Below are 12,134 nucleotides of genomic sequence, written 5' to 3' on the forward strand. Positions count from 1 at the left end.
TACATTTGACTCCCCTGCAGCCCTCAACCTGTAAACAATAGTGTCAAGATTCCTCACAAAAATCGCTGGCCAAAAAGAATGCTCAACATCATTAATCATTAGAGAAGTGCAAACCAAAACTACAATGAGGTATCATCTCACACTAGTCAGAATGGCCATCATCAAAAAACCTAGAAACAATAAATGCTGGAGAGGCTGTGGAGAAAAGGGAACCCTCTTGCACTGCTGGTGGGAACGTAAATTGATACAGCCACTATGGAGAACAGTACGGAGGTTCCTTAAAAAACTACAAATAGAATGACCATACGACCCAGCAATCCCACTACTGGGCATACACCCTGAGAAACCCATAATTCAAAGAGTCATGTACCACAATGTTCATTGCAGCTCTATTTACAATAGCCAGGACGTGGAAGCAACCTAAGTGTCCATCCACAGATGAATGGATAGAGAAGATGTGGTACATATATACAATGGAATATTACTCAGCCATAAAAAGAAACAAAATTGAGTCACTTGTAGTGAGGTGGATGGACCTAGAGTCTGTCATACAGAGTGAAGTAAGTCAGAAAGAGAAAAACAAATACCGTATGCTAACACATATATGGAATCTAAAAAAAAAAAAAAAAAAGGTAATGAAGAACCTAGGGGCAAGACGGGAATAGACACAGACCTACTAGAGAATGGACTTGAGGACACAGGGAGGGGGAAGGGTAAGCTGTGACAAAGTGAGAGAGTGGCATGGACATATATACACTACCAAACGTAAAATAGATAGCTAGTGGGAAGTAGCCGCATAGCACAGGGAGATCAGCTCGGTGCTTTGTGACCACCTAGAGGGGTGGGAGAGGGAAGAGGGAGAGGGAGGGAGACGCAAGAGGGAAGAGACATGGGGATATATGTATATGTATAGCTGATTCACTTTGTTATAAAGCAGAAAGTAACACACCACTGTAAAGCAATTATACTCCAATAAAGATGTTAAAAAAAAAAAAAAACTCGCTGGCCAAAATAATGCCCGCTCCAACCTCGAAGCTGTAACACATACACATGTGGGCACATGCAGGCGTGCGTGAATAACCCACACACTGTTGTAAATGTTTCATTCTCACCAACAATGTACTAGGGTTCCCTTTTCTCTACATCCTTGCCAACATTTGTTATTTGTAGACTTTTTGATGATTCTTATGGACTCAGAGGTGCTCTTTCAATCAGTCTTGAATTTACAGATTGGGTCCTGGATCAAATGCTTTTCTGATGGGCTTCTATGAACATAAATGTTTCCAGATGGTACACGATAAGTGTTTACAGCAGATCACTGTGCTCCATCCATCTTACCTTTTATTCATTCAGGGATATCACTACAGTTATTTAGTTCAAAATCATGTTCCCTGCTATATTAATGACAGTATTAGTTACCCTGGTCAGACAAAATCTGGTCCCCAAATCTGTAGAAATTCTAAGCTATAATTCTCAGCCCCCAGCCTTCCACACATCTGTATGTCTACGTATATGTATGAGCAAACATGTTTATGTCTTACATAATTTACGCCTTTGCTATTAAAATACTAATGTTTGTTATAAAAATGCAGTCAGTAAATGCAGATATGATGTAGACACCCTGTATGTAATATTTACTAGTAAGCACTATGTGCTTTCCAGACATCAATTCAGTTTATCCTCATAACTCTCCTCCAGTGTATGTACTTTTATTTTCTCCATTTTGCAGATAAGAAAACCGAGTCACAGAGAAGAAAAGCAACTTACCAAAGAACTCATCAGTAAGTGGAAGGGCCAGGACTGGACCTTAGTCTAGCTCCAGTGTCCATGTGCTCTCAATCACCAAGCTATTTTTACCTCTCTACACACTGGAACTCACAGTATTTAATAGCTACTGTGGACACGTACATAGATTTTAAAGTTTCTATCGGTACAAAACTGCTTAAAAAAGCAAAACAGAGCTGTCAAGTAAAAGCCCTATAGTCTTGAGTTCGAATTGGAAGTGTATATAAACTCAGTGTATGTATTTAATCACTAAACAGTAGCAAAACTAAAAAACCTACACATACCTCTTGGCTCTTTCTACTGAAATGGCCTAGAAAAATGAGCACCCCAGCACCCAGAGTCTGTTTTCTAAATATTTCTTCCCCCAATAAAAATACGAGAAATCAAGAACTAGGATCATGTCAAAAGGACTCAGGAGACAATGTGAATAGGTGCCCACTGGCCAAAGACGAGGCATACATTTCTCCTCTTGGTGGTACAAAACACCACCTAGGAAGTAATTTTGAAAGAAAGAAACAATCTGATTCTGATCAAGCCTTTAGATCTAACCAATTTACACGACACAGGGCAGAAGAACCTGTTAAACAATACCACAGGAAAGGTAGCAGCAAACTTCAGACCATGAGAAACTCTACAGGACATACAACTATTTAACCCCATTTCTTTAATAAAAACTGTTTCAAGAAAGAGTGAGATAAAAGGGGGTTATGGGGATCTGTAAAGGGCAGACCTATAGAAAAAAGAAACCCTGGGCCCTGGGGGTGAAAATCCCACATTCAACTTTTCAGTCTGTGTATCAGGGATTCCTTTCTGTAGGCTGTCTAGTATAAGGCAATGAAAACGAGAGGTGCTTAAAAGCCATATTCTGTTAACAACTTGCCCACTTCTCCTTGGACATCTGTGCATCACTCACCGCTCCTCCATGAGTTCCCGGATGGAGGCTACCGTGGGGCCAGATCCCAGATGAGTGTAATACGGACCTTCATCTTTCTCCACTATTTGTTCTGCAGAAATACAAAGTAAACATTATTTGGAGACATCAATTCATTAATATTAATTTAGGAAGGCAAACCATCAATAGGAAAATTAATGGCATAGTACAAAACAGGAAATTCAATGGCTTATACACATGTGGAAATATGTTCACCCCCATTAGAAATCAGGAAATACAAATTAAAATCACAATGAAACACCATTACACACAGACCAAATTGGCAAAAATTTAGAAATCTGATAAAACTATGCATTATCAAGACTGAGGCTTAACCACTCTGGAATTTAGTTTATCATTATACATAATCTAGACCAGAGGTCAGCAAACCACTCCACTCCTAGATACAGACCCAAACCAGCTGAAAACAAGGACTCAAACAACACCTGTATGCAGTGTTCATTGCAGCATTATTACAAGAGCCAAAAGGTGAAAACAACACAAGTGTCCATCAACAGATGAACAAAATGTGGTATATCCATACAGCAGAATATTATTCGACCATAAGAAGGATTTATTCTGATACGTGCTATAACACGGATGAACCTGGAAAATGTTAGGCTAAGTGAAATAAGCCAGACACAAGAGGACAAATATTGTATGATTCCACTTACAGGATATATCTAGAATAGGTAAATTCATAGAGGTAAAAATTAGATTAGAGGTTACCAACCGCTGGGAGGAGTGGGGAATGGGGACTTATTACTTAATAGGTAGAGTTTCTGTTTAGTGTTGAAACAGTTTTAGAAATAGTGGTGATGGCTGCACAATTGTGAATGTAATTAATGCCACTAAACTATACACTAAATAATGGTTAAAATGGCAAATTTTATATTATGTATGTTTTACCACAATTCAAAAAAGAGAAAGGAATAAGTACTGATACATGCTACAATGTGGGCGAACCTTCAAAAACATTACAATAAGTGAAAAAGTCAGACACAAAATATCACATATATCGCGTTATTCCATTCATATGAAATAATCCAGGATAGGTAAAGCCATAGAAGCAGAAAGCAGAATGATGGTTGCCAGAGGCTGGGAGGAGGGAGGAATGGAGAGTTACTACTTAATGGGTATAGGATTTTATTTTAGAATGATGAAAGTGTTTTGGAACTAGATAGAGGTGATTATTTCACAATATTGTGAATGTACTAAATGTCAGTGAATTGTACACTTTAAAATGATTAATTTGGGGGGGGGGACCTTCAAGATGGCAGATGAGTAAGACATGGAGATCACTTTCCTCCCAACAAATACATCAGAAATACATCTACACGTGGAACAACTCCTACAGAACACCTACTGAACGCTGGCAGAAGACCTCAGACCCCCCAAAAGGCAGGAAACTCCCCACATACCTGGGTAGGGCAAAAGGAAAAAGAAAAAACGAAGACAAAAGAATAGGGACAAAAGAACGTGCACCTCTGGGAGGGAGCTGGGAAGGAGGAAAAGTTTCCACACACTAGGAAGCCCCTTCACTGGAGGAGACAGGGTTAGGCGGAGGGAAGCTTTGGAGCCACGGAGGAAAGCGCAGTCACCGGGGTGCGGAGGGCAAAGCGGAGAGATTCCCGCACAGAGGATCGGTGCCGACCAGCACTCACCAGCCTGAGAGGCTTGTCTGCTCACCCGCAGGGGTGGGCGGGGGCTGGGAGCTGAGGCTCGGGGCTTCGGAGGTCAGACCCCAGGGAGAGGACTTGGTTGGGTTGGCTGCATGAACACAGCCTGAAGGGGGCTAGTGCGCCACAGTTAGCCGGGAGGGAGTTCGGGAAAAAGTCTGGACCTGCTGAAGAGGCAAGAGATCATCCTTTCAGCGTGCACGAGGAGAGAGCATTCCTCCCCAGTGTGCCCACAGAAAGGCAGAGCACCGCCTAAGCAAGCTCCAGAGACGGGCATGAGCCGCGGCTATCAGCTCAGACCCCACAGACAGGCATGAAACACTAAGGCTGCTGTTGCAGCCACCAAGAATCCCGTGTGCGAGCACAGGTCACTATCCACACACCCCCAGGAGCCTGTGCAGCCCGCCACTGCCAGGGTCCCGAGATACAGGGACAACTTCCCTGGGAGAACAGACGGCGCACCTCAGGCTGTTGCAATGTCACGCCGGTCTCTGCCGCTGGAGGCTCACCCTGCATTCCAGTTATGACTACTGTACCCCTCCCTCCCCCCGACCTGAGTGAGCAAGAGTGCCCTAATCAGCTGCTACTTTAACCCCCTCCTGTCTGGCCGGGAACAGATGCCTGAGCGTGACCTATACAGAGAGGTGGGCCAAAACCAAAGCTGAACCCCAGCAGCTGTGTGAACAAAGAAGAGAAAGGGAAATCTCTCTATGCAGCCCAAGGAGCAGCATATTAAATCCCCACAATCAACTTGATGAACCATGCCTCTGTGGAATACCTGACTAGACAACGAATGTTCCCAAAATCGAGGGAGCGGACTTTGGGAGCAACAGTAGACTTGGGGATTGCTGTTTGCAACTGATTTGTTTCTGATTTTTTTTTTTTTTTTTTTGCGGTGCACGGGCCTCTCACTGTTGTGGCCTCTGCCGTTGTGGAGCACAGGCTCCGGGTGCGCAGGCTCAGCGGCCATGGCTCACGGGCCCAGCCGCTCCATGGCATGTGGGATCTTCCCGGACCGGGGCACGAACCCGTGTCCCCTGCATCGGCGGGCGGACTCTTAACCACTGCGCCACCAGGGAAGCCCTGTTTCTGATTTTTATATTTATTTTAGTTTTTAGTGCTTGTTATCATTGGTGGATTTATTAGTTTGGTTGCTCTCTTCTTTTATTTTTATTAATTATTTTTTCATTTTATTATTGTATTAATTTATTTTTTTTTCTTCCTTTTTTCTTCTTCCTTTTCTTCTGAGCCGTGTGGCTGACAGGGTCTTGGTGCTCCAGCCGGGTGCCAAGCCTGAGCCACCGAGGTGGGAGAGCTAAGTCCAGGACATTGGACCACCAGAGACCTCTCGGCCCCATGTAATATCAATTGGTGAGAGCTCTCACAGAGATCTCCAGCTCAACACTAAGACCCAGCTCCACCCAACGGCCAGCAAGCTCCAGTGCTGGACGCCCCATACCAAACAACTAGCAAGAGAGGAACACAACCCCACCCATTAGCAGAGAGGCTGCCTAAAATCATACTAGGGTCACAGACACCCCAAAACGCACCACCAGACACAGCCCTGCCCACCAGAAAGACAAGATCCAGCCCCACCCACCAGAACACAGGCACCAGTCCCCACTACCAGGAAGCCTACACAAGCCACTGACCAAACCTCACTCACTGGGGGCAGACACCAAAAACAACGGGAACTACAAACTTGCAGCCTGCGAAAAGGAGACCCCAAACCCAGTAAGTTTAAAAAAATGAGAAGACAGAGAAATATGCAGATCAAGGAGCAAGGTAAAAACCCACCAGACCAAACAAATGAAGAGGAAATAGGCAGTCTACCTGAAAAAGAATTCAGAGTAATGATAGTAAAGATGATCCAAAATCTTGGAAATAGAATGGAGAAAATACAAGAAACGTTTAACAAGGACCTAGGAGAACTAAAAAGCAAACAAACAATGATGACCAACACAATAAATGCAATTTAAAATTCTCCAGAAGGCATCAATAGCAGAATAACTGAGGCAGAAAAACAGGTAAGTGACCTGGAAGATAAAACAGTGGAAATAACTACCACAGAGCAGAATAAAGAAAAAAGAATTGAGGACCGTCTCTGAGACCTCTGGGACATTAAATGTACCAACATTTGAATTACAGGGGTCCCAGAAGAAGAAGAGAAAAAGAAAGGGACTGAGAAAATATTTGAAGAGATTATAGTTGAAAACTTCCCTAATAGGGGAAAGGAAATAGTCAATCAAGTCCAAGAAGCACAGAGAGTCCCATATGGGATAAATCCAAGGAGAAACATGCCAAGACACATATTAATCAAAAACTAAAAACAAAGTTATTTAATTTAACAAAAATTAAATACAAAGAAAAACATTAAAACCAGCAAAAATATTAAAAGCAACAAATAACATACAAAGGAATCCCCATAAGGTTAACAGCTGATCTTTCAGCAGAAACTCTGCAAGCCAGAAGGGAGTGGCAGGACATATTTAAAGTGATGAAAGGGAAAAACCTACAACCAAGATTACTCTAGCCAGTAAGGATCTCATTCAGATTTGACAGAGAAATTAAAACCCTTACAGACAAGCAAAAGTTAAGAGAATTCAGCACCACCAAAGCAGCTTTACAACAAATGCTAAAGGAACTTCTCTAGGCAGGAAACACAAGAGAAGGAAAAGACCTACAAAAACAAACCAAACCAATTAAGAAAATGGTAATAGGAACATATATATCAATAATTACCTTAAATGTAAATGGATTAAATGCTCCAACAAAAGACACAAACTGGCTGAATGGATACAAAAACAAGACCCATATATATGCTGTCTACAAGAAACCCACGTCAGACCTAGGGACACATACAGACTGAAAGTGAGGGGATGGAAAAAGATACTCCATGCAAATGAAAAACAAAAGAAAGTTGGAGCAGCAATTCTTATATCAGACAAAATAGACTTTAAAATAAAGATTATCACAAGAGACAAAGAAGGACACTACATAATGATCAAGGGACCAATCCAAGAAGAAGATATAACAATTTTAAGTATTTATGCACCCAGCATAGGAGCACCTCAATACATAAGGCAAATGCTAACAGACATAAAAGGGGAACTCGACAGTAACACAATAATAGTATGGGACTTTAACACCCCACTTTCACCAAAAGACAGATCATCCAAAATGAAAATGAATAAGGAAACACAAGCTTTAAATGACACATTAGACGAGATGGATTTATCTGATATTTATAGGACATTCCATCCAAAAACAACAGAATACACTTTCTTCTCAAGTGCTCATGGAACATTTGCCAGGATAGGTCATATCTTGCGTCACAATCAAGCCTCAGTAAATTTAAGAAAATTGAAATTGTATCAAGTATCTTTTCCGATCACAACACTATGACACTAGATATCAATTACAGGAAAAAACTGTAAAAAATAAAAACACATGGAGGCTAAACAATACATTACTAAATAACCAAGAGATCACTGAAGAAATCAAAGAGGAAATCAAAAAATACCTAAAAAAAATGATAATAAAAACACGACGACTCAGAAAGAGAAAAACAAGTACCATATGCTAACACATATATATGGAATCTAAAAAAAAAAAAGGTTCTGAAGAACCCAGGGGCAGGACAGGAATAAAGATGCAGACCTACTAGAGAATGGACTTGAGGACACAGGGAGGGGGAAGGGTACGCTGGGACGAAGTGAGAGAATGGCATGAACATATATACACTACCAAATGTAAAATAGCTAGCTAGTGGGAAGCAGCTGCATAGCACAGGGAGATCAGCTCGGTGCTTTGTGACTACCTAGAGGGGAGGGATAGGGAGGGTGGGAGGGAGACGTAGAGGGAGGAGATATGGGGATATATGTATATGTATAGTTGATTCACTTTGTTATAGGGCAGAAACTAACACACCACTGTAAAGCAATTATACTCCAATAAAGGTGTTAAAAAACAAAACACGATGACCCAAAACGTATAGGATGCAGCAAAAGCAGTTCTAAGAGGAACTTTACAGCAATACAATCATATCTCAAGAAACAAGAAAAATCTCAAATAAACAACCTAACCTTACCCCTAAAGCAATCAGAGAAAGAAGAACAAAAATACCCCAAAGTTAGCAGAAGGAAAGAAATCATAAAGATCAGATCAAAAATAAATGAAAAAGAAATGAAGGAAACAATAGCAAAGATCAATAAAACTAAAAGCTGGTTCTTGGAGAAGATAAAATTGATAAACCATTAGCCAGACTCATCAAGAAAAAATGGGAGAAGACTCAAATCAATAGAATTAGAGGGGCTTCCGTGGTGGCACAGTGGTTGAGAGTCTGCCTGCCGACGCAGGGGACACAGGTTTGTGCCCCGGTCCAGGAAAATCCCACATGCCACGGAGCGGCTGGGCCCGTGAGCCATGGTTGCTGAGGCTGCGTGTCCAGAGCCTGTGCTCCGCAGCAGGAGAGGCCACAACAGTGAGAGGCCGGCGTACAGCAAAAAAAAAAAAAAAAAAAAAAAAGAATTAGAAAGCAAAAAGGAGAAGTAACAACTAACACTGCAGAAATACAAAGGATCATGAGCGATTATTACAAGCAACTATATATGCCAATAAAATGGACAACCTGGATGAAATGCACAAATTCTTAGAAAAGAACAACCTTCCGAGACTGAACCAGGAAGAAATAGAAAATGTAAACAGACCAATCACAAGCACTGAAATTGACACTGTGATTAAAAATCTGCCAAAAAGCAAAAGCCCAGGACCAGATGGCTTCACAGGTGAATTCTATCAAACATTTAGAGAAGAGCTAACACCTATCTTTCTCAAACTCTTCCAAAACATAGCAGAGAAACACTCCCAAACTCATTCTATGAGGCCACCATCACCCTGATACCAAAACCAGACAAAGATGTCACAAAGAAAGAAAACTAGAGGCCAGTATCACTGATGAACGTAAGATGAAAAAATCCTCAACAGATTATAGCAAACAGAATCCAAGAGCACATTAAAAATATCATACACCATGATGAAGTGGAGTTTACCCCAGGAATGCAAGGATTCTTCAATATACACAAATGAATGTGATACACCATATTAACAAACTGAAGGATAAAAACCATATGATCATCTTAATAGATGCAGAGAAAGCTTTCGACAAAGTTCAACACTGATTTATGATATAAACCCTGCAGAAAGTAGGCATGGAGGGAACTTACCTCAACATAATAAAGGCCATATATGACAAACCCACAGCCAACATCATTCTCAATAGTGAAAAACTGAAACCATTTCCTCTAAGATCAGGAACAAGACAAGGTTGTCCACTCTCACCACTATTATTCAACATAGTTTTGGAAGTTCTAGCCACAGCAATCAGAGAAGAAAAAGAAATAAAAGGAATCCAAATCGGAAAAGAAGTAAAGCTGTCACTGTTTGCAGATGACATGACACTGTACATAGAGAATCCTAAAGATGTTACCAGAAAACTACTAGAGCTAATCAATGAATTTGGTAAAGTAGCAGGATAGAAAATTAATGCACAGAAATCTCTGGCATTCCTATACACTAATGATGAAAAATCTGAAAGAGAAATTAAGAAAACATTCCCATTTACCACTGTAACAAAAAGAATAAAATACCTAGGAATAAACCTACCTAAGGAGACAAAAGACCTGTATACAGACAACTATAAGACACTGATGAAAGAAATTAAAGATGAAACAAACAGATGGAGAGATATACCATGTTCTTGGATTGGAAGAATCAACATTGTGAAAATGACTATACTACACAAAGCAATCTATAGGTTCAATGCAATCCCTACCAAACTACCAATGGCATTTTTCACAGAACGAGAAGAAAAAGTTTCACAATTTGTATGGAAACACAAAAGACCCTGAATAGCAAAGCAATCTTGAGAAAGAAAAACGGAGCTGGGGGAATCAGCCTCCCAGACTTCAGACTATACTACAAAGCAACAGTAATCAAGACAGTGTGGTACTGGCACAAAAACAGAAATATAGATCAAGGGAACAGGATAGAAAGCCCAGACATAAACCCACATACATATGGTCACCTTATCTTTGATAACGGAGGCAAGAATATACAATGGAGAAAAGACAGTGTCTTCAATAAGTGGTGCTGGGAAAACTGGACAGCTACATGTAAAAGAATGAAATTAGAACACTCCCTAATACCATACACAAAAATAAACTCAAAATGGATTAAAGACCTAATATAAGGTCAGACACTATCAAACTCTTAGAGGAAAACATAGGCAGGACACTCCTTGACATAAATCATAGCTAGGTCCCTTTTGATCCACCTCCTAGAGAAATGGAAATAAAAACAAACAAATGGGACCTAATGAAACTTAAAAGCTTTTGCACAGCAAAGGAAACCATAAATAAGACAAAAAGACAACCCTCAGAATGGGAGAAAATATTTGCAAACGAAGTGACTGACAAAGGATTAATCTCCAAAATATACAAGCAGCTCATGCAGCTCAATATCGAAAAAACAAACAACTCAATCCAAAACTGGTCAGAAGACCTAAATAGACATTTCTCCAAAGAAGATATACAGATTGCCAACAAACACATGAAAGGATGCTCAATATCACTAATCACTAGAGAAATGCAAATCAAAACCACAGTGAGGGGCCTGACTTCACTGGTGGCACGGTGGTTAAGAATCCACCTGCCAGTGCAGGGGACATGGGTTCAAACCCTGGTCCGGGAAGATCTCCCATGTCGTGGAGAGGCTATGCCCATGTGCTGCAACTACTGAAGCCGTGTGCCCTAGAGCCCGCAAGCTACAACTACTGAGCCCATGCACCGCAACTACTGAAGCCCGCACAACTAGAGCCTGTGCTCCACAACAAGAGAAGCCACTGCAATGAGAAGCCTGTGCGCCGCAACGAGTAGCCCCCACTCAATGCAACTAGAGAAAGCCTGTACGCAGCAACGAAGACCCAATGCAGCCAAAAATAAATAAATACATTTATAAAAACAAACACACAAACCACCATGAGGTATCACCTCACACCAGTCAGAATGGCCATCATCAAAAAATCTACAAACAATAATTGCTGGAGAGGGTGTGGAGAAAAGGGAACCCTCTTGCACTGTTGGTGGGAATGTAAATTGATACAGCCACTATGGAAAACAGTATGGAGGTTCCTTAAAGAAACTACAAATAGAACTACCATATGACCCAGCAATCCCACTACTGGGAACATACCCTGAGAAAACCATAATTCAAAACGAGTCATGTAACACAATTTTGACTGCAGCACTATTTACAATAGCCAGGACATGGAAGCAACTTAAGTGTCCATCCACAGATGAATGGATAAAGAAGATGTGGCAATATATACAATGGAATATTACTCAGCCATAAAAAGAAACAAAATTGAGTTATTTGTAGTGAGGTAGATGGACCTAGAGTCTGTCATACAGAGTGAAGTAAGTCAGAATGAGAAAAACAAATACCGTATGCTAACACATATATATGGAATCTAAGAAAAAAATCGTTCTGATGAACCTAGGGGCAGGACAGGAATAAAGACGCAGACGTAGAGAATGGACTTGAGGACACGGGGAGGGGGAAGGGTAAGCTGGGACAAAGTGACAGAGTGGCATGGACATATATACACTACCAAATGTAAAATAGATAGCTAGTGGGAAGCAGCCGCATAGCAGAGGGAGATCAGTTCGGTGCTTTGTGAC

General features: G+C 41.1%; 1 protein-coding gene across 5 annotated transcripts in view; it reads right to left on the bottom strand.

Annotated features, from left to right (window-relative positions):
• The window catches only part of TET3 (tet methylcytosine dioxygenase 3), a 109,173-nt gene that overhangs the window by 25,422 nt on the left and 71,617 nt on the right, over window positions 1-12,134 (bottom strand). For all 5 annotated transcript variants that reach the window (XM_067704648.1, XM_067704647.1, XM_067704649.1 and 2 more), the window contains one exon: window positions 2,699-2,789. In XM_067704648.1, the coding sequence (XP_067560749.1) occupies window positions 2,699-2,789 (91 nt within the window). The remainder of the gene's footprint in view (window positions 1-2,698; window positions 2,790-12,134) is intronic.

The sequence above is a fragment of the Pseudorca crassidens genome, chromosome 14 (assembly GCF_039906515.1).
Source record: "Pseudorca crassidens isolate mPseCra1 chromosome 14, mPseCra1.hap1, whole genome shotgun sequence".
NCBI classification, from domain to species: Eukaryota; Metazoa; Chordata; class Mammalia; order Artiodactyla; family Delphinidae; genus Pseudorca; species Pseudorca crassidens.